Source organism: Peromyscus leucopus, chromosome X (genome assembly GCF_004664715.2).
Source record: "Peromyscus leucopus breed LL Stock chromosome X, UCI_PerLeu_2.1, whole genome shotgun sequence".
Lineage (NCBI taxonomy): Eukaryota > Metazoa > Chordata > Mammalia > Rodentia > Cricetidae > Peromyscus > Peromyscus leucopus.
In genome coordinates, this window is record NC_051083.1 from 6,065,168 (window position 1) to 6,089,338 (window position 24,171).

General features: G+C 39.9%; 1 protein-coding gene across 2 annotated transcripts in view; it reads left to right on the forward strand.

Moving 5' to 3' along the window:
• The window catches only part of Slc9a7 (solute carrier family 9 member A7), a 174,843-nt gene extending 152,043 nt beyond the window's left edge, over positions 1–22,800 (forward strand). For both annotated transcript variants that reach the window (XM_037199035.1, XM_037199036.1), the window contains 3 exons: positions 4,617–4,699; positions 11,110–11,215; positions 15,516–22,800. In XM_037199035.1, the coding sequence (XP_037054930.1) occupies positions 4,617–4,699; positions 11,110–11,215; positions 15,516–15,767 (441 nt within the window). In that variant the 3' untranslated portion in view covers positions 15,768–22,800. The remainder of the gene's footprint in view (positions 1–4,616; positions 4,700–11,109; positions 11,216–15,515) is intronic.
• The last annotated feature ends 1,371 nt before the right edge of the window (positions 22,801–24,171 follow it).

Below are 24,171 nucleotides of genomic sequence, written 5' to 3' on the forward strand. Positions count from 1 at the left end.
ACATAAGTTCAGGTATCACTAAATTCTAATCCATATAAATAACAAAAAAGGATCCCCTTTGATTAAGAAATCCCAAGCGTTTTAGGAGTTTTGTGCCAGGGAGTGGTGTGAAGACCAATGTATTTCTTAGTTGTATTGCAGTAAGTATCACAACCCCATAATCATCCCACAGGGTAGATACTTATTAATATTTTCTAGGTAATATGATCCTTGAAGCACAGAAAGGTGTGGTAACTTGCCTAGAGTCACAAAGCCAGGAACAGCACAAGTCAGGACCTACCATCTTTGACGTTCACATCTATACTTCTTGGAGTACCTTATTACCTATGAAACATTTCTCAGAGAGACTTGAAAGGCGATTGGCAATTCACCAGGAAGGGGTATGTATGTAAGAGAGGAAGAAGAAAGAAGTGTGCCAGGCTCTAGAAGGAACCTGAGCTAAAGACATGATATGCACCCTTCTGGTGGAAAATTGTGGAAGAGTATGGTGACAGAATCAATTTTTGACTGTTTCATGGGCAACAAAGGAATGGAATCCCAGTCTCCAAGTTTAGGGGAAGGAAGCCCCACCTGTCTCCACAGTGGCTACCCGCCTCAGCCATGTACTGTTCCAAGTCCACAGGAAGGGCTCTCATGACTTCTGTGAGCTAAAGTAGTTGAAAACTGCCCTGATTTCCTCAGAGCCACAATATGCAGACTGAAGCACTTCCTGTCTCTAATCATGCCTCTGGCACCATCTCTTTGGAGTGTTAAACATTAGAAAGTGTTAAACATCATTTAAAAAAGTTAGCACTGTTGGTTTTTTCCCCCACTTTATACTTGTGACTTATGACTTACTTTTCTTCCCTTTTGAGTTTTCCTGTGGAACCTGAGGTCGTTTTATCTTTCTTTCTTTTTTTTTTTTTTTTTTTTTTGGTTTTTCGAGACAGGGTTTCTCTGTGTAGCTTTGCGCCTCTCCTGGAACTCACTTGGTAGTCCAGGCTGGCCTCGAACTCACAGAGATCCACCTGGCTCTGCCTCCCGAGTGCTGGGATTAAAGGCGTGCGCCACCACCGCCCGGCCGTTTTATCTTTCTTGTGAGTTGCAGGCATATTGCTTTGTGACCTGACAAGTCCTTTTGTTAGTTTGAGTTTCTGCCTTGAGTTTCATACAAAAAAAATTACATGGATTTTGACTTTGGAATGTAACCAGAGGCTTTTCTGTCCCCCCTGGTCCCACAGCCACTTTTAACATAATCACTCAGAGGCTTCATATTAACTACAAACTGTTTGGTCTATTGCTCAGGTGTATTACTAACTAGCTCTTACAACTTAAATCAACCTATTTCTATTAATCTATGTTCTACCATGTGTCTTGTGGCTTTACCTGTGTACTAATACATGTTGCTCCTCTGGCAGCAGGCTGGCATCTCTCCGACTGCCCTTCCTCATCTCCAGTTTGATTGTACCACCTAACTTTATTCTGCCTGGCTATTGGCCAAAATAGCTTTATTTATCAACCAATGAGAGCGACACAGTGTACAGAAAGACCATCCACAGCAGTAGAATTTCTACCAATTTCTGAAATGGCCTTAAAATACTTTTTTCTATTTTGTGTATATATTTATGTGAGACAGCATTCTCTATATTAATTATATTAAAATACTGATCTGAAAAATGTTGAAGATGTTCTGTGTCCTTAAGTATCAAATAACTGGTCAAGATTTATATTAAAAGAAGCATATCCATCTCATTAGTATGAAAATTAATTTCATCTTTAATATTAGAAATAGTTAATTATATGTATATATATCAAAGAACTGTTTTAAGATAAGTTTATGACTTATTATCAGTAAGTAGTTGATTTTTATATGTACCCAGGGCCATGTAAAATATTCTCAGGTGAAAAGAGGACATGAATAGAAAAAGTTTAAGAAGCCCTGGTTGTAGTGTCCTTGATGATGTTTATCATTTTCCTAGTTTTTTTCTTTAGTAAAATTTAATGGGAGTGAAGAGATGGCTCAGCAGACAAGATCTTGCTGCTCTGAAGATCCTAGTTTAGTTCTGGGCACCCATGAAGGATCCATGGGTACCAACACACACACACACACACACACAGAGAGAGAGAGAGAGAGAGAGAGAGAGAGAGAGAGAGAGAGAGAGAGAGAGAGAGAGAGAGAGAGAGAGAGAGAGAGAAAAGCAGGGCATAAATCTTTTTTCAAAACTTACAAAGGAAATATTTAGGTTTTTTGTTCCATAGAAAGGCTGTCTACCACTTTTCCACTCAGTCATATAGCATTTTGAATTTTTCTAGCATTGTCCTTAGTTAATAGTTTGTTATCAGCAAATGGAGACCATTTTCTGTCCCTTTTCTCACCTGTTTTTATAAACATATGAAATAAAATTGGTCTGTGCAGTTTCTCCTAATGTATATTTTTCATGCACAGAAGGGCATATTTAGCTAGATCATTTCCATATCCATCAGTAAGCATTCCTCAGATACCATGGCAACTATTTTTTAAATGATTTTTGATGGTGGGATGTTGTATGACATTACTGGCTGGTCAAAGGTCACAGCCTCCCCATGGCCTAGCAGCTTATCTCAATAAGCTCGGCAACATGGAACTCCCTCCTTCCAGCAGAACTTCCTGCCTTTACCTGCCCTTATCTGGAGATTGTCACTGGGCCTGGATAACTGACCTTATCTAAAATCTGTTTCTAAACCAGATGCCCGATTCATCTTTAGGTTGATCCTTGGCATAGATCCTTGCTAAGAAGACTTGCTCTAGAAGCTCTGTTGTAGGACCTTATTGCCACATACTAAGCCTTATGATAGGAGTGTGCCACTTAATGCAAATTAGGGTTTGTCTCGGCCCCCCAATCCTATATATTCCTGATACTATGAAATAAAATTGAACCAATTCACTGAAATCTGTCTCCTGGAAGGCTGACTCCACCCATGCTCTTGGGCCACTTACAAAGCTTTCTGTTGCGCCTTCTGCCTCTTTCCCCTCTTGACCTGGTGGCCAACAAGTCAAGGAGGGGAGAGGACCCCTACAGTGGAATTTAAATAGTGCTTGCTCATGTCATATAGAAGGCTATTCTATATGCTCATCTTCACAAATATCCCTAACTAACTTTGTTACCACTATAGAATTACACTCACTGTAATTTAGAATTACATGTAATTTTGGTTCAAGTTTCAGTATATATCGCTGATTGTTCCTCACTTTCAGACTTGCCTCTCTCTGTAGTATTTAAGAGGATGGTGATAAAAATAGGTGTCTTTCACCAACTGTAATTGGAGAACCTGTTATCTAGCAATATAGAATCCAAGCAGTACCCTCAAACTGCTGAAGTCAATCTAATTTTTATATTAATTGTACTGTTTATAGAGTACTTGTATAGAAAAGACATATTAAACCTCAAATGAATGCTTGATCTTACAGATATTGAAAATTAAGTGGTGAGAATGTTTGAGAGGAATGACAAGGAACTGGCTACTTTATAGTAGATAAAGATTCCACAATTGCTAGCCTGGCTTTTATTTCCCTGGCCACTGGCCCTTAAGCTAGTAGAGAGATAGGTAGTTCTGTTACCTGGAAACCTGGGCTGGGACCACAAAGAGCCCTTGGGCTATTTTGCCAGGAAATTTAGCATTGTCGTTTATCTAGGTCAATATTGGGAACACCTGGGAAATTCATTTTACACAATCTTTCTTTACTGTTGGCCATGCACAATTTTGGCCTGTATGGCTCTAGACCACTGTATGTAACATGAATCTTAAAAGGTCTTATAATAAAAAAAACCCAGAGCCAGATATTTGGGTGAAAACTGAAAGATCAGAGAAGCAGAATAGCCAGCCACTAGTTCTTACCTCTACAAAGTCCTCAGCCTCAAGAGAGCAAGTTCCTGTTCCCTTGTGCCTTATATACCTTTTTGTGTCCTGCCATATTACTTCTGGGATTAAAGGAGTGTGTCACCACTGCCTAGTTGTTTCTCTCGTGTAGCCCAGTGTGACCTTGAACTCATAGAGCTGCAGATGGATCTCTGCCTTCTGAGTGACAGAATTAACGGTGTGTGCCACCACTGCCTGACCTCTATGTCTAATTTAATGGCTGGCTCTATCCTCTGATACTCAAACAAGCTTTATTGGGGTATACAATATATCACCACAACTGTAAGGTAATTAACTCCTGAAAGGTACTTGGAGGGAAATTAAAAATGCCAAAAGAGATTTTATGATAATATTGGCTTCATCTACCCATGAACATGACTAGACCTTTTTACTTTGGGAATTGATTTTTTTTCCTTTTGTGTTTGCTTTATTTCTGCTAGAATATTGCCTCTCAATATATCTCCATGTGTGTATTTTTGGGCATTGAACTTAATACCCTGTGCATGCTACATAAATCCTCTACCACTGAGCTGCATCTTTAAAGCTGCAGTAGTATGCCGTGCTCCACTGTGAGCTCTAGCTCTGGGAAAGTTGTAGTTGAATGAGCCCATGTTGAGAGCAATTGCCTAGCTTGTACAAGGCTCTGGGTTCAATCTTCAGCACTTCAAAACACAACAAGTACAGTTTCAAAACTAGCCTTTCCCCCTTCTCTCATTGTCCCTTTCTCTGGTTTGTTCTAGGATGGCCTGGATTCTATTGGAGGAAGCCGGACAAAGCAGGAGAGTGCATGGATATTCAGGCTGTGGTATAGCTTTGATCACAAGTATCCTTTTGCCTTCCCTTAGGCTCAGGAAACATTGGTGACAACATCCACTTGTTGAATTGTCAGTGGGTGACACTCCTGATGAATAAGGAAAGGTGTGCATGGGACAGGTATACTCAGTCTTCTCTTGGGACAAGTGCATTAATATTTCAACCATAGGTGGTTATGGTGAGCATCTCTCTAGCCAAGAGGAATGTGGATATTTCAGTAGAGTGGATAACCTATAACCTGGCAGACTCATGTGGTTCTCAAAAGCTTTGTGTCCAGGGAATGATGCCTTTGTAGGTAAACTAGTTAAAATTATATAGGAACCTGCCCTGCAGTTAGGAAGGGAGGGGAAGCTTGGACCATCCCTGTGGTGAGGATGATTCCTATTGGTTAAATTTGGGCAATTATATCTAATCTTAACTAATCTAACCTAATCTTATACTAGCACAATAGGGCCACATGCAGGAAACACCCTATTCTTGTCAAGTCAAATTAAAGGCAAAACAGTTAAACCTTCATGGTATTTTGTATTGATGTAGTGATAAAATGGGTAGATAGTTTATTATAAATATTTTTGAAGACATTGAAAATGTTAAAGCAGTCTCTTCCTAAAGTATAGAAGATGAAGAGAAACATATCTAAATTATAAATTCTCTCAGTCAATACACATACTAAGAGCCAACCATGGAAACATATGCCTGTAATCCCAACACTCAAGAGGTGGTGGTAGGAGGGCTGAAAGATAAAGCTTAACCTGGATTACATAATGAGTTCAAAGCCAGCCTGAGCTATATAAGACCCTGTCTCAAAATAAACACACTCATTTAACATTAAACTATCAAGAAACACAAAAAACTGGCATAAAGCAGTATTCTTCTTCTTCCCCAAGTATAGTCACAGCCACTTTAAAAAAAAATCTTTTAACTTTAGTAACATCTATCAGTTTTATCTTTTTCAGTTTTATATATAACATAAAAATCATACATATATACAGTGTATACCTATTTTCATGTCTGGTTTATTTGTATGATTCATCCATGTTGTGTTTAGCTCTAGTTCATTCATTCTTATTGCTGCATAGTATTTTACTGTATGACTATCGCACAATTTATCAATCTATTATTGATGAGTATCAGATTATGTAGCAGGAATCTTAAAAGTTCTTATTGATAAAATCAAACCCGAGGCCAGTTATTGGGGTGAATACTGGAAGGTCAGAGAGACAAAACAAGCCACAGCTATCTCACCTTGCCGGATCCTCAGCTGGTCTTGTTTCCTCAGACTGGAGGCCTCTGAGTCCTCATCCAGAATGAATCTCAGCTGAACTGTGCTGCTCGAAAGCCTGAAGCTTAACCAGCCACATGCTTAACCAGCCAAAATGCCTCTAGTTTCTGGTCCTCACGCCTTATATATATCTTTCTGCTTTCTACCACCACTCCCTGGGATTAAAGGCTGGCTTTCTGGGATTAAAGGTGTGTGTCACCATGCTTGGCTATTTCCAATGTGGCCTTGAACTCACAGAGATCCAGAGGGATTTCTATCTCTGGAATGCTAGGATTAAAGGTGTGAGTGCCACCATTTTCTAGCCTTTGTATCTAGTGGCTGTCTGTTCTCTGACCCCAGATAAATTTATTAAGGTACACAATATTTTGGGGAACACAATACCACCACATCTCCTCTCTTTTTGTCTAAAATTAAAGAAAGCTTATAACTAATACAAGAAAAACTATCTAATAAGTATATACAATATATACAGACAAAAATTACATTAATGATGTCTAGTCCATTAACATTTGACAGATCCAGACAAAAAACTCCATTATATATATTAACAATGTCCAGTCCAGTAATATCTGATAAACTCAGACCAAAAAATTTTCATTACTTATCTTATTTAAAACAAGTAGTTCCTTTTTAAAAGTAGATTCCACAATCTCCCTTTTTATCTTATTATATCCATATTTTCTCTTTTTTCTTTTCATAATACATTGAGTAGTCTACCTTTTGTCATTTTTATATCTCCCCCTTTTTCTTCAGTGTAGATTCAGTGATCTACCTATTTATCCTATTATTTCTTTATCTTTTTTCTCAGAGTAGATTCGATGATCTATCTCATATCTATATTCTCTTTTTCTTTTTGCTTTCTAGGGGTGAAGATATCTTTAGGGAATATTGAAAAGAAAATTTTTGGGTTAATCATCAAGTCCTGTATCATTTGTCCAGTCTCTGCATAATAGGAAAGTTCAGGGCTTGTTTCAAGTCCTTGGTCAAGTAGTCTGTCAGGCTGGATCATCTCAGCTAGTCCTCTCAAAATTGTCCTGACCAGTTTGTAGTCCAAAGTCGATTTTTCCATGGTGTTAATCAGCCTAATGGCTTTATCATAGTCCATGTGGAATCATCTTGTAGGATCCTGTCATCGTTTTGAAGATTTCAAAGTCACTGTTAGGCGTGGTCATGGTTTCATGCAGACTCTTTTTTTTTTTTTTTTTTGCCTCCTCTGTGGTTTGGAGCAATCACAGTCTGATAAATGTCTGTCTCTCAGAACCATAAACATTCTTCCCTAGAACAGAAAATCTTCACAATAATTTCTCCCCACCATTTGTCTTGCCAAACTTTTCCAAACTGACCTTTGCCGATGCTTTCTTGTAACATGATGGTCCTGGCAATTCTTCTCTGAACCAGCAGCAGTAAACCCTTCGTCCCAGGTAGCAGCATCACCGCAGTCACCAACACGATGAGAAGGAGCTGGCAACGTGGAGCAGTAGCTACTGCTTCCATGGTCCCACCACTCTTTGTGGTTCAGTCCGGGCCAAAGCTTCTCCCAAGCCTCCTAGGCCGGTCTCAAACTCGGGATCTTCCTGCCTCTGTTCCTACATCTACAAGATTATTTTCTACTTGCAGAAAACTTCTGTGAACATTCTTATACATACATGTTTGATGTACTGTGTGTATGTTTCTAGTGGGACTGTACCTAGGAGAAAAATTGCTGGGGTATAAGACATATGTAGGTTCAGTGTTAGAAGGCAGTTTTCCAAGGTGGTGATACTATTTCACACATTTCTAGTGTTTGAAAGTTCCAGTTGCTCCACATGTTTGCCAACAGTTGACTTTTTTTTTCTTTTTGTTTTTTTGTTTTTCGAGACAGGGTTTCTTTGTGTAGCTTTGTGCCTTTCCTGGAACTCACTTGGTAGCCTGGCTCTGCCTCCCAAGTGCTGGGATTAAAGGTGTGCGCCACCACTACCCAGCAACTTTTATTATATACTTTTATTATTATATATTTTACTATGGCTTTAAGTTGTATTTCTGTGACAGCTCATAGGATTGAGGACTCTCTTCAAACATTTACTCTTTGAAGAGAAACAGAGGTGAGCTCCAAAGTTCCATCTAAATATAAATTTAGAGAATTTGGCATTTCCACTTAATTCAGGGAACAGAAACTAAAGTGGTCATAGTCTAAAGAATTAGATGATGAAGTTATCCATGATTCATTCTACCTCCACATCATCACACATCCATTAAAAATGAGTTTTGATGTTATCAGAAGAGAATTTGAGCAAGCATGATATGGTAGTGCACATCTGTAACCATGGCACTTAAGCAGAAGGAACATAAATTCAGGACCAGCCTAGGCTCCATAGCAACTTTATGGCTGGTCTGGGCTATATAGTGAGTTGGAGGCTGTCTATTAACTGTGATAAGACACCGTGACCCAGTCAACTTATAGAAAGAAGAGTTTATTGGGAATATAGAGGGTTAGTTAGAGTCTGTGACCATCCTGGTGGGAGCATGACAGTAGAGCTTACATCTGATCCACAAACATGAGGCAGAGAGAGAGCTAACTGGGAATGATATGGACTTTTGAAACCTCAAAATCCACTCCCATGACACACCTCTTTCAACAAAGCCACACTTATTAATCCTTCCCAAACATTTCTGCCAACTAGGGATCAAACATTCAAATATATGAGTCTATGGGGTCCATTCTCATTCAAATTATCACAGACACCAACCTAGGCAACATGAGACTGTATCTCAAAAAGAAGGGAGTTGAGTTGAACATGAATGACTTCCACTGATTTACAGAACCCTCACAAGCCTTAAAATGGGGCTGACACGCTTCCAGTTTAAGATGAAAGGCTCAGTGTCCACATACTCTCCCTTCTTTTCCCAGGCTTCATAGAAATCACAAAAGAGATATTTTTGGTTACTTGAAAAGCCAAAGAAAGGTGGAAGGAATTACAGCAGACAAAATAGAGTCAAAGGCAGTCTTGAGTCTTAGCCAGTTTGCTTAGCTGATTTATTCAAGAGTGTTGTTGGGAACAGCTGTAGCAGTTCTGTCTTGTCAACAGATTGATTAGTAGCTGTTTTTCCTCAGTCTTAGATATCTAGAGAAAGTAGAAACCATTGACAGAGAGGGGTGTTAGCAGGGAAACAGATCTTGAGGACAACAGATTTTTCTGTCCACAGTCACCTTCTCTGTTTTTGTTTTTAAATATCATAAAAGGAGGAGTCCCCATCCTACCCGATGAACCAAGAGACTGGATACATACATGAGGGAGTGGGGATGCTGAAATATTAAACAATTGCAGATGTTTACTATGAAAAACTTCTAGCTAGGCATAATGATATAAACCCATACATAAGTTGCGGGCCAGCACAGCATACAAAATGAATTACAGGCCAGTCTGGGCTTCAGGGTGTGAGACTTTGCCCTAGAAGGCAAAAAGCAAACAAAAACCATAAGAAACACCCAAAACATTTCCTGATAGAATCTTTAGAAAGAAATGGGAGATTTTTCCAGTCATGAAACAAGGGCAAGTTATTAGAAAATAGTTCAAAAAAAAAGAAAAATCTTGGAAATTAAAAATTAGTTTTATGGCTGGGTATGGTGATGTATGCTTATAAGCTCAGCACTTGAGAAGCAGAGGCAAGAGAATCAGGAGTTCAAGGCCAGCCTGCCTTGACTTTATAAGACCCTGCCTCAGGCTTTTCAGAAAATACCACCCCCTACCTCCCAAATGTAATGAATAGTTGTACATAGCAAAGACCAAATTGTTGATTTGGAAAATAAAGTTGGACAATAAGCTTCAAGAATTAGCAAAAATTTAGAGACATGTTGAGAGAAGAGTGTCAGCTACAGATCAGGCTCCAGGGGATCTAGTTCTAATTTGCATGGATTTTTCCAGGTTTTAATGATAGGTACATGCATAAAAGCATATTCTCTAGTGAAAATATAAAATCCAGTGTGAAGCTCCACAGCTTTGGCTATTCTAACTGTGCAGAAGTTCATTCTGATGAACTGTATTTTGGTGTGTGATGTTTTTTATTTACAAGCTCTTTATAATAAAGTTTTGATTAAAGTGATTTTAAAAAAGAAATGAGCTATTTTTTAAATAGAGAATAATAAAATATATGTGACATGAAAGCAGAAGCAGGGACAATTTAGGGGAGGTAGAGAACCTAAACACCACTTTGAAAATAGGATAGGAAGGATGGGGGAAAGGCACAAATAAGAACAAAGTAAAATGACATACATGCATGAAAATGCCACAATGAAACACATCACTTTGTTTACTAACTTAAAATATAAACAGCTTTAAGAAAATGTATACACATCTGCATACATATTTTTAAAGGAAATTATTCCAGGCCTTCTCAGCTTGAGTCAAAGCAGGGAACAGAAAGGCAGCTTCTGGCTTGACCCTTGACATGGTAGAGATTGAAGCTCTTGCCACTTTCCTACCTAAAGACAGGAGAGAAGTGACTGCCTTGTAGTGGCCCAAATCCATCCCCAAGCCTGCTCTTAAAGCCAGCAATTCCACAGCAGCTTGTTTTGTTTGCAGAGAGCTCCAAAAGAACCCTTGCCTCTACCTTTTAACAAAGAGTTATTACATTATTTAAAAGCGTTAAACAATTCATAACTAGAAGCATACCTCAGTGTCTTCTCCTTAAAGGAACCAAATTAGGTAAGTAAGAAATGTACTCTAATGAATCCAGTATTCTTTTTGCTTGCTTGTTTGCTTGGTTTGTATTGTTTGTTTGGGGGTTTTATTATTTGAGACAAGCTCATAGTGTTGCCCAGGTCGTGGTTAAATTCATTTTCCTCTTGCCTCAGCCTCCCAAGTGCTGGGATTCCAGGTGTGTACTGTTGTGCTTGATTGAATTAATTCAACATTTTTAAACTGACTGTTAGAAATTAGTACCCTGAGAGTTACCCATGTGCACTTAGACACCATGGAGGTATATCTTCATCTTTTGTTCCTATAGCTGTAAGGATTACCTGTGTTGTACTCAGAAAATGGGAGGCAGGGAGGCTTTTGTGTAGAATGTCAGACAATTTATTACTCTTTGGGTTTTAAAAATGCATTCTGTTTTGTATATGTTTTCATTGCAGCCATTTTTCCTTAATTCCCCTTTTAAAGTTACTTGAAGCCCATTCTCACCCACAGCGGTCCCCCGCTAACCACCACTCTCCCAGCCTGGTGTGGCTTGCTAGCTCGGTGTCTGACCAGTCCCCAGGTGTATGATGTAAGTACTGCATGTAGGTGCTGTGTTCCTGCTCAACAGATAGTCTCTTCCTTAGGAAAAAAAAAAACCACACTACAAACTCCAGATCCATAAATTTTGCTCATCTAATAAGATGATCAGAAATGGCCTGCGTGTGTGTGTGTGTGTGTGTGTGTGTGTGTGTGTGTGTGTGTGTGTGTGTGTGTATGTTCATCTGTTTGGCACAGTAATAGGGAAACCTTTTATGGCTTCCCAGTTGGGCAGCTGTGGTTGGGAATCCAAGTGACCAGATTGCAATTCAAGCCCTTACAGGCTACTGAAGTACTCTACACTTGTTTTCTTATCTGTACTATGGGCCTGTTAGTGCCAGCTGGAGTGAACATTAAATAAGGTTCATCAAGACATACTACAAACCACAAAGCAGCACACTAAGTTAAGGATTCCTTTGCAATTAGTTTATTTATTGGTTTGGTTATGTCCTCTCTTCCCATTTTCTGGTGCTAGAAATGGAGTCATTACACTTAAGAAAAGAATGCCCCTGCCGTGGATGTCTCAGACTTAGGGCTGAACTTGAGCTCCCAATGTGGGTTGCAGGGCAGGTAGGTAGAGAGAGCAAGCAGCTGTCTACAATTGAAGTAGTAGAAAGGAAGATAGAGCTTCCTCCTTCTTCATCTCTCTTTCACCATCCCAAGATGATAGTCTTTGCCCTGAGGGAAAAGAGCTGCTTAGGTTTGTGTTCAGCCTCATAGCTGCCAAAGGCTTGTTTCATTGTCAGCACACTTTGAAGGAGCAAATGCTGCAGCAATATAGTTGAGGAAAGTATAATGGCAAGGATAATGCAGGCTGTCCGTGGCCCCATGATTAGTAATGGACAAAACTGAGACCCTAAGACAGGTCTCCAAATAATTATTCAGTAATTCACAGTTGATTTCATCAATGATGAGAAAGTAGAAGAGGAGGCCAACCAAGGTCTGAGGGAGAAGGACCCTCAACCATGGGGTCAGGAAATGTGTTACACATTCAGAAAGGAGACAGGACAGGGATGTGTATGCCATAGCTAGTATAGTTGGGATAGCAGATAAGGGCAACCATACAAAAAAGACCCAAGATGAAAGCAGAGTTCTTAGATGCCATATTCTTCCTTTGAGAACAAGGATTGCAGTTACCAAGTCACTGTGCATCTGAAATTCAGTGCTGCTGTGCAATGGGAGAGACCACCAGAAACTAAGGTTCTTACTTAGTACCTTAGAGGAAGGTGATCATTGAAAAGGTGACAGAGAGGCCGTCTGTAAAAGCCTGCCATACAATTAAGAGGAACTGAGTTTGGATCCCCAGCACTCACATAAAAAGCTGGGCATGATGATGCAGGTCTATAACCTCAACCGTGAAACTCACTGGCATGATGACCTAATCAATAAGTGAACTCTAGGTTCAGTGAGAGAACCTGTCTCAGAAGATAAGGTAGAGAACAAATGAAGAACACATCAATATCAACCTCTGGACTCAACATTCAGGTGCATGCACATATGCACACATCCACAAGTACATTCATTGTGCATGCATGAACACAGGTGACAGAACTTTGCGCTTGTAAAGCAGCTAACTGGGCTGTCTCTTTGGAAGGTGGATTGTGCCATGGAAGAATGTAATTCTGCCTCAGTCTTTTCCTCACATTTTTACCCACTGTGAAGAGAGCAACATTCACACCTACTTGTCTTAAAGATGTCTAAGCCTCTCAGCATCCCCAGCTCCTCCTCCATTATACAAGTGAGCCTTCTTCTGTGACCCCTGGAGTAGACTACTTCAAGTTATAAGAAAATAGGCCTTTGGGGATGTAGCTCAGTGAAAGAATGCCTGCCTAGTGGTTATGAAAGCCTGGGTTCCATTCCTGGCACTGGGGGAAAAAAGAGAAAAAAAAAAAAAGGCTGTGATGGGACATTTAAACTCAAAGCTTCAGCCACTTTTTAAAAAACTTCTCTAATCTGAAACTTACTAATTGCCCCCTGTGTCAGAGATTAGGGATGTTCGGAATAGTCTGATGACTATATAAACTCAGTAAGGTTCTTACAGTCACAGAAATCAAGTATGTCTTTCACCAATTCAAGAGGCTACTCAGGGTTTGCTTGGAACAGTGTTTGGGCTCTGAGCTCCACACACTCATCCAGTCTTAAACTACCAAGACAAGAGCCACCCTTGATGCTGATGCTGCCCATTTTGGCTGAGGTTCTTCTGCCTAGCATCTCAACTACCTCCAGATATGGCAAGGCCTCCTCCTGTTGAGTGAAAGCAAAGTCTTATCAATTGTATTGTCAATTGATCAGTATTATCAAAGTATTCTTAATTGAGGAATCCAAAGTTGAGAGAAGTAGAGGGGCTTCTTCTAGTTAGTTCCAGATGAGGGTTGCTGAATGGGTGGGTCATGTCCATTTGACACCTGTTGTGTGGTCCCTACTGATCATCTTTAGGATATTTTTGTTTGGAGAGCTCTGAGGTATTCATCCTCCATTATTTACACTAACTATAACTCATGTCTCAAATATATCCTGTACACATAGCCTAAAGTTAATTTTATATTTATAATTTCATACATGAAACAAAATTTGAATCATGAGACTTGTGGCATCATGTCATAATATCATGGTAAAACGTGTTATTTTGTACAATTACTAAAAACTATAGAAAGGTGGAGATAGTACTCAAAAAGTTTGGACTATGGATCAATTTAGACTTGGAATTCTTGTACTAAAGAAGCTCAGCCTATGTGAACTAAGCACCATTTAGGAAGGCAAGAAGAAAAGAAAGAGACATTGACCTTGGGTGGTTTATCATTGAGATGGGGGGGTCTACACGCCAATGTACGTGTGTGTGTGTGTGTGTGTGTGTGTGTGTGTGTGTGTGTGTGTGTGTATACCCATAGCTTTGTGCAACATGACTTGAGGGGGTTGGATAGAGGAGTCTCTTATATCCTGATGTCTAGAGGATATAAGACTTCAGATGAGTTTGAAAGGGCTGATGGAAAATGATAGAACAGACATCTGGGGTGTCCTGACACTGTATTTGCCATTTGAGAAAGCCCTTCATAGTATTGGACAGAGACATCAGTGCAGACAGGAGCAAGGTTTTCTTTGCTGTGCTTGTGAAACCCACTGGAGAATGCCAAAGTCTATGTGAACTCACACTGTCTCCTGACTCTCTCCCCACCATCTGGTAGCTTCAAGTAGTCATGATCTTGTTAAGCCTGCTTTATTTAATCTCACCTATTTGACTACAACCATTGCCTAATGTGAAATGCCATTCTGGGCCTTTTTCTGACGCACTGATATTTTTTCATATCTTTTTATGTGGATCAAACTAGGCTGGAGGCAACACAAATTCTAACTACTTCCTGTCAGCTGGACAACTTTTAGGCACATTCCATGAGTTCTCACAGCATAGGTTTTCTACTGTGACCCCAGTGTTCATGCCCTTCATGGTAGGAGGTGCTTACGTGTTGTTTCCAGCAGGTATTTAATAGAGGGTCAATAAAGTACATTCTCCCCATCAATCAGTCACTTCATCCAGCTGAAGATGTGGAGACAGTAGAGGGAAAACAAGAAGGAAATCCTCACTGTGGCTTACTCTCACCCCTGCAGACTAAGGGAAAGGCTTGCTTATATATAAACAGGCAACAGATCCACCCAGAAGACCTGCTCAGATAGGAGAGAAGCAGAGTGTATTTGAAGTGTTTATTCATGACCTTCCTGGTAACATTATTTCTATGTGCATGGGGAAGTTGAGAATGCAGCCAGCCTGCTTTCTTCTCTTAGACACTAACCCCTGAGCTATCCTGCATCTGAAATCTAATCTGCTTCTGGTATTCTAAATCCTGGCTTAGGCAACAGTGCCTTGTTTGAAAACACTATAGTTTCTATCCAGTGACCATACCAAGGATGTAGGCAGGAAAGTTTCATAAAAATCCTTAGGTGTTTTTTTTTAAAGATTTTTTAAATGTATATGTATTTGTGTCATTTTTAATATATGTGTATTTGTGTGCCTGGGTATATGTATGTATATATATATATATCAAATGTGTGCAGGTACCTACCAAGGCCAGAAGAGGGTTTTAGATATCCTTGAACTGGAATCACAGGCAGTTGTGAATTGCCTAATTTGGGTGCTAGGGATTGGACCTGGGTCCTCTGTAAGAACAGCAAGTTCTTTTAACTGCTGCACTGTCTTTGTAGCCCCCAAATCCTTGGTTTTCTGATGTGAGGATTTGGGGTTAGGTTGGCCCCAGCCCTGGAAAATCTCAGGCTCCCCTTTTGTTGGTTGTACCTTTCAGAACCAAGAGCCACTGAGAGAAGATGACTCTGATTTTATCCTGACGGAAGGTGACCTCACCTTGACCTATGGAGACAGCACTGTGACTGCAAACGGCTCCTCGAGCTCCTACACAGCCTCCACAAGTCTTGAGGGTGGTCGGAGAACAAAAAGCAGCTCTGAGGAAGTGCTTGAGCGAGACCTGGGAATGGGAGATCAGAAGGTTTCCAGCCGGGGCACCCCCCTTGTGTTTCCACTGCAGGAAAATGCATGACTCCCCCTAAGTCTTGGAGGATCAGGGAGGCTCTCATGAGGATGAGGATGGCCAAATGCCCCAGTGTGTGTGAGGTGTGGCATTGACTGGGTTAAACTAATGCTTCTGTTTCACTGGGCTCTGAAACTATCATCACCAAAACTTGACCCAAGACTCAGATGGTGAAGCTAAAGTGTCTCTAAATTAAGACAAAGGCAGACCTATTCCCACTTTTTCATATAGTAGTCCGCTGTTTCAGAGTTAAACAAAATAATAGCATGATTTAATGGTTTCTCACTTCATTTGCCTGCAGCATCTGACCATGGTGGGGCAGATAACGGGCTTCAACTCTGTGCTGTAGTGCCCATCTAGCTGGCTTAAGGAGCATCAACTTGGAATGACAAGTTAGACAAAAGACAGTGAAGAAAGGAAACTGAAATCAGAATCCTGATGGTACCAGATGCTGGTGTTACCCCAGACAGTAGAGCCCCTGGCTCTGAAGACTTACACAATTACATTCTCCTGTCAGAGTCCTAGCTGTTCTATCTGTGTTGCTCCTAGGCTGAAGATTAGGAAGCTTGTCCATAGGCTGGGGCATTAGCTCAGTGGCAGAGTGCTAGAGTACTTGCCTACAATGTACAAGACCCTGGGTTCCATTCCCAGCACTGCAAAAAGTGTGTGTGAGGGGTTTCCAAGAGCATTTCAATATGGGGAAAGAAGTCTAGTTCCTTCTCTGGAAGCCTTTATAAGAGAGTTACTGAAATGTTTAAAACCAAAGGCAAATCATGTTCTGTTCTTTTTTAATTAATCTGAGGACAGGAGGTATTGAGAAACTGATGATGATACCACTAGAACACTCACTTGACTTTGGAAGCTACTATGTGAGCCCACTGCCTGGAAGGTAACTGATAGACTGAGGTTTATCTACCACAGGGTTTGAGATAACATGGATATTCAGTAGGGAAGAGAAGGCAGGAAGAAATGGAAGAGGCTGTAGACCGTGGTTAGAGGAAATAATGTGAAAAAATAACCTACAAAAAAAAGATAGAACTCTTTATTTTTATTTTACATAAATTTCATCCAAAAGAAGTAATTTCAAAATCACACTAAATAGAATATAGAACTTGCTTTATTATAAATTATATAAATGTATATGTTTAGGTAAAGACTGAATTTCCAATGCCAACTATTTTTAGGACAAAAACTTCAATACTTATAATTTATAATTACTTTCCCATTGGTACTATTTTCAGCACCTAGAAGATGAAAATCATTCTGATGCTTTTATTTCTATCTGAACTTTTGTTACTAAAAATATATCCAAAGCCCTTTAAATGACTTAGCATTTTTGCTCTTCCAGAGAAGACAGGGAAGTCCAAAATAAACAAACAAACAAACAAAAATCAGACTTTTTAAAACTATTAGATGACTGGCATTCTGACCTCTGACCACACCTTCCTTTGTGAAATTTGATAACTCCAGTAATCAAAGATGACTCATCTGTTGTGTGTGAGAGTTGGTGTTGGTCAAAGAATGTCCCCTGTAGCAATCTTCTTGTGGTCCAGGTCTTGCTGCCATGCTCCACTTCTGATTTTTGAACCTTTTCTTCCAGCCTGACTTGGTTTACTTTTTTTCAGGAATTATGTTTGGTATATTTAGCTATGTTCAGATATATAGGATCATATCTGGGTAAAGTAGAAAGTGAGGCAGGGTGAAATTTAGTCAGATCCAGGCAAACTGGAGAACTTCTGGATGCACCCTGAGGCTTCCTTTGCTATGGCCAATGAACCTGCCCCAAGATTGTCCAAATCAGAACTTCTCCAGAAGGCACTACAGAGCTGCACATCTTCTGAGTTCTAGTGGTCAAAGGCAGTACTGTTTAAAAAAGTGTTGCTTTAACCAACTGGCTGTTTCTTTATGGGATGCCTTTTCCTCCAGTCCCTGATGAAAACTGGCTCCTGTAAAGCTTCTTCATCTAAAAATTCTTTTCATGGTGGTGAAGTGGTACGAGCATCACATGCAGTCGTGAGCAGCTGCTGGAAATGCTGTTTTTTGGTCATTTCTTTACATTGTTGAATCTGTAACTCCAGCTTCCTGAGTTTCTTGAAAATTCAGTCTTGTTGTGAGATTACATCTTCATCATTCAAATCTCAATGTATCTTTTGTTACTTGGTTATGACGTTTTATATGTGACTTCAATATTCTGCACTGCTTTCTTGTGTTGTTTTAAGCTGCTCTCTCGAGGTTTTACAGGAAAAGCCCCACATATTCACCCTGGTCAGTTCCTCAGTGTGATAATCTCTGTCTGAGGTAATAGTTCCTGTATCATCTGCCATTTCTCTGTTTCCTTTTTTGGGGAAGAAATTCAGCATTTTCCACTAGAATTTGTTCCTGATGATCAATTTGTAACCATTCAGGTGAATAGTTTCCTCTTTGTTCCTGGCTTTTGTTTTGCCCATTCTCTGGGAGCCTATGTTTGCAGAATTTGTAATGGCTGTGGTTGATTTTCATTCTTCCTCTTCATAACAAGTTGAGGGGAATAGGCCTTTATACTTTCATGCTCTTTCTTTTCATGTCATGGTTGTACTGAGTAGCTTATCCTGCAACATTGGTTTGTAGGTTCTGTACCTCATTTTTCTTGGGCTGGAGAGATGGCTCAGCCATTAAAGGCTAGGCTCACAATCAATAGATTCTTATTCTTGCGTTGTAAGCCCCTGTCTCCTGAAGTCTAGACTTCTCTCCTGGAGGATTTTAGTTGCTCCCTGAGTTGCTTAGCAGGCCTGCAGATGGCCCATAGCACTTCCCAGTTCCAGATTCTGTGTTTTTATGTTTTTCTAAGCTGAAAGGTTCCTCCTGTGAAGTACAAGTAGCTCACCCAGAGAGTTCAAAACAGAAACTAACTTAATTATCTCTGTGTCTTTTTACTCTTGGATTCTTCATATAATGAATGAAAACTAAAAGTAATCAACTCTTGGTCAAGATGTAGAACATTTTAGTCAATATTCCCTTCTGTGCATACTTGCTGAGAAAGACATTTGCTGTTGAGAATAAGTTTGATTGAGACATCTTTATTTCCGAGGTATATTGAGAGATACTTTTGCTTTCTGCCATCAGACCTGGAACTATCCCATTCATCCAGTTTCCAGAGTCAGGGTACCAGAGGAGCCCATAACAGCAAGGAAAGTCTTAGAATAGCTGCCATCATATAAGTATCTCCATCAAGGCCCCAGAGCTGCAGAGTCAATACCACCTTCTCCAGCAGCCCTATAGGCAGCACAGACAGCAAAGGAAATAGGAAGGGGCTGCCTGCGCCTTTTGCACTGGAGACTCCTGTTCTGATCAGTGAGGTCAGCTGTGCTCCACAGAAGTCTTAAGACTTAGAACTTCAGACATTGAACTGATGCATGCATGCAATATTAGCGGCTAAATGAGGATTCAGAAGCAAAGTAATGGACATAACCCAGTAGAAAATCCTGTCTTCTATAAGTTTAAGAATTCATGTGTCTCTTGAATAAGTTTAGGAATTCATGTGTCATGCAAAGAGAGGTCGTTTTCTTGGTGGAGAGGCTACTGAACCAGGTTAAAATGTACATGGTTTGAAATATAGCATTTCAATTTAAATTCTTTCTTGATGAGCTATCCTAATTTACTCACTCTTAAAGTAGGTAAAGTATTGAGAGAAATCTTAGAGTTTTTTCCCATGTCTTACAATGCTGGATGTTTTGGTAACCCGATTTCTAAAAGATGCTTTTATAACGTGGTGTTTTTTCTCCTCATTGCATAAAATAGTGCTCATAAGCACTAGAACATCAATAGTGGCATCACCTATTTAATCTTTTTGATAGCCTAGTCTTAGCCTAATCCTGTTGTGTTCCTCTTAAAGGATCTTATAATCTTCATTATTTTGAAACTTGGCCCTGATCTTTGGTTGCAAAATATAGACTCACCCTGACTTCTCAGGAGTTCTCAAAGATGAAGCTACCTGTAGAAGTGGTTCTACATTGAAGTGTTGTGCCCAGGCTGCATGGAGAAAAGTAGAGGTGCCACAAAGCCCAGAAACTGCCTGCTTCAAAGCCAGCTCTCTGGAAACCAGACTGGGATTGCTGAGTAATGGTCAAGTTTGTCTGAGAAAGTAGTCCAAGTCATCTTTCAAACCTTTCATTTTGAGTTGAGGGAGATGACAGCTCTGAGGACTGAAATATTCTAGATCAGGCATCCTGAACTCAGACTACTTATTACCTTATTACCTTTGATTTAAAAAATTCAAGGTTAAGGATTTGGCTTAGCTATAGAGCACTCCCCAGCATGCCAAGGCCCTGGATTCTGTTCCCAAGCACTAAAATAAAAATGCCAGTTAAAGGTGTAGTACCCTAAAGATTTGGGCTCTGCAGCTTCAGAGTGGGGCCTGACATGTGTGGTTTGTTTTGAAACTTCTAGGATTCCTCCTGTGTAGAAGGGTTGAGCCTTTTGGATAAAGCTCACAAGGAACCCTTTGGAAGCTTAGTTAAAGGAATGACCTACTGAGTTAAGTGTTTGTTTAGTAATCATTAGTGACAAAATGAAACTGATTATTAATGTAGACTATGCCACTGTAAAACTTTTGTGCTCATTTTGCAGAATTCAAGGTTGTTTTCCATATGAAAATAGACTTGAAGGAAAGAGGAGGGTGACTTGAGTATATGCATAGAAGAATTTCAAACTTGTCATCTTTATTCCCACTTGTGGGGAAGGGAGTTTTTGTCTTTGAGCTGCTGAGTAATCCAACACAAAGGATTCTAGGAAGTTGTCCTTTCAATTCGGTATGGAATTAAATTAATAGTCCCTTTTTGTGGTCAAACTTAGTCTTGTTAGTTCACATACCTTATTCAACAGAATAAGGGTAGATCTATTCACTGCTGGGGAAGGTTGTAGTCATTCTATTGTCACATGTCAGCACTGGTACAGCTCTGATAGAAGATAAAAACCCACTCATTCCTTTTCATAATGCTCCTGTGGGAACTACCTAGAAAGCCCAAGCTTTCCTAGAGAAGGAATTCTGGCCCTTAAAGAAGGTTGTGTGTTTCTTTCTAGCAACACCATAGAAAGGGCATATCAACTTCAATCATCCAGGGTACTTCCTAGAGTGACCATGGTGCTTTGGAGCTAAACAAACCACACTATGATATCAAATGTCTCATCAAGCAAGCAGCAAGGAATACCCTGGGTTGGATCCTCTAGACCTCCAAATGACTTGTGGTTCCATAGAAAAATAAGATCTCTTTTGAAAGAAAAGTAAAAGTTCTCATCTGTATGTGAGCAAGTTCATCCAGAGCAGAGACCAGTTCCTTCCAAAACAAATGTCTGCTTCACAATTCTCCTCCACAGCCTTTCCTTTGACTTGTCTCCAGTGGAAGTGAATGTAATTGTGTCAGATATTTAATGTGAACCATTGGTTCCCTGGTGCAGAAACACCACTGAGATCAGAGAACAGTTGAGCAACTCACCAGAGGTACAGACCATCCTCTTGTAAGCTACCTGGTTCCCAGTATGAGTTCTAAGAGAACTAAAAGTAGCCCAGAGCTGACATCACTATCAATCTAAAATGTCATCTGCAGGGAGGGCACTTGAGTCTCACACCTGCCTTTTGATATTGACTCTTAAGTTGGGGCAGACCCTCTCCTGAGTTAGAGCTCTTCTGTTGTTTTTGTAAGTGAGACTCTGGTTTGCTAGCATTAGCTGTTGTGTTCTGAGGCAGTAAGTTTGACTTAACTCTTAAACTCTACTAGCCAAGAGTTTAGTTTAGAAAGAACACATCTGGATGCTGCTTTTACATCTTTGGTACCTAAAATGACTCCACCACTTTTAAAAACCTAGTTTGAACAATCTATAGAGAAGTATCAGCATCATAGGAATGAATGTCAATTAGATGTCAAACCAGAAAAGCATTCCTTGACAACTCTTTCAAAACAGGACCTAAAAACAAACTTTTTCCTGCTTTCAGTTTTCATAGACGTTCTGGCAAATTGTAAAGAGCAAAACTAAAGTTTTTGTGTTCATTTTATATTCCAAAGCAGGGGATGCTAACTTGTGGCCCATTTGGAACATATAGGCAGCCATGTTTTGGACACTCAAGCCTTGGGGATCAGTAAAAGGAGGATCTGTCTGTTGTGCTGCTTTCTGAGAAGGCCTAAAGTGGATATGAGAATACATAGCACAGGCTATCATCTTCTCAGAGCACCATTAAAAGGGCACAAAATAATCTCTAAATGTCCCAGTCTACCTTCAAGTCTTGGCCAGTGGCAAATTTGCCTGGCTATCTATGCTGTATATGCTGAAGAAACTGAGAGCAAAAAAGAAGTGATTAGCATGAAGCACTGATGGTTTGCTGTTGAAAGCAGTTTCAGAAAGTGATCATCCCGGTATTTATGGATAGGTACCTGCAAGGGTGCTTGGGGGCTGATTATGATGATTCTACTTGCAGGCCTTGGAGGAACAGGGGATGCTTTTCAGTTTTATGGGTATTCAATCTGTGGATATATATAGTGCTGGAAGTGCTGTGGATATATATAGTGCTTTACATTTAAAGTGTAACTTCACAGTAGGGCTGTTTCCTCCTAGGTTTTCTTTTTTAACCTAAATCCACCTGATCCTTCTTTCTGGCATATTCCCACTAAGATAATTAAATGAGAAGACCATAAAGATTCATTGACTAGCTGGAAAGAAACTTTTAAAGCAGAATAGGGGGGATTTAACATGCAATGATGGGACTTTCTGGTGAACTTTTTCTAGAGAGCTGACAGAGTGTATTTGGGGAGAATTTTCTAGAAAATGACATCAAAGTGTGTTTTAACTGTGAATATTAAAGACTTGGAATTATCTGCAACCTTTATGTGCAATAAGGAAAACTGCAGTAGGAACCCAAAAGTGCTTTCCCTCGCTCCCTTTTTATTTACTGTTTGCCTCAGATAGCTAGCTGTTTAGATTGCTATTGTAAAGCTAGCCTTGTGGTTTTCTGGCCTTTACTAATATCTAACATGTTTTTCTCTAAGCTTTTTTTTTTTTTTTTTTTTTTTTTTTTTTTTTTTTTTTTTTTACAAAACTCAAAATAAAAAGATTAACTGGCTGAGCTAATGGTGTTTTGTGTTTTCAGAGTCCCTTCTATATGTATACAGTGTGGTCTTATTTCCAGTATGTTTCTTTTTCTCACTGAGAAGTTACTTCTTTTTTTAGAACTATTTCTCTTCAGGGGAATTCATTCAAACTATAGTTGGCAAGAAATACTTGGACCCTGAGCAAATCCAGCCCACAGCCTATGTTTGTCAATGAAGTTTTATTGGCATCCATTACACTAATTGCTTGGCATGCTATCTGGAGTTTCTTTATGTTACAGTGACAGAATTGAGGAGTTGTGATAGAGATTCTGTGGCACAGAATATAGTACAGTAAATAGCCTGAACTATTTACTATCTGACCTTTTACTTAGAAAACGCTTGCCAATCCCTAATTTAGGTACTTTTAAATTTTAAGCTTTGGAATAGGGTATCATGGGGGCTAGAGAGATGGCTCAGTGGTTAAGAGTACTTACTACTCTTGCAAAGATCAGGAATCAGTTCCCAGAACCTACATAAGCCAGCTTATAACCACCTCTAACTCCAGATCCAGGGGATTCAGTGCCCTCTTCTGGCTTTTGTTAGTACTTCATGGATGTGGTACACATAATCAAATATAGGCAAACATACATACACATAAAGCTTTAGGAGAAAAGAGAATAGGGTGTCATTTGGATATACTAGTACACACCTGAAACCCAACACATAGTAGGCAGGTGCAAGGTTGAGACCAGCTTCAGCTGCACAGACAGGTTGACACTAGGGTCTGTGAAACCCATGGTAACATCTTTTTGAGACTTTTAGAGTTAAAAGAAACAGTTTAAACTTGGCCTCATCCTGGGATTCCTCCTGCCCCTAAGAGTCTCACAGGCTTTGGGTGCGGAACCTTAAAGAATGCATCACCAGGAGCTGGCAACATGAATCTGTGAGACTGAAGGATGTAAACTTGACATTGTAATTTTATGGTTTCTTACAGAATGACTGCTAAAATTCTTGAATCCAAGTGGCATATAGATGACTCAGTAGTTGAGGGAATTGGCTTCTCTTCCAGAGGACTGGGATTTGATTCTCAGCATTCATATGTCAGCTTACAACTATCTGTAACTCCTGTTCTAGGGGATCTAATTCCCTCTTCTGGCCTTCATGGGAACCAGGCATGTACATGGAACACAGACATACATGCAGACAAAACACCCATGCAGGTAAAATACAACTTAAAAAGAAAATTCTTGAACCCTTGTAGCTGGAGTTTTCCTGTGTCCCGCCCAGTCCACAGCCACTCAGACCCAAGTAAACACACAGAAGCTTATATTAATTAAAACTGCTGGGCCATTAGC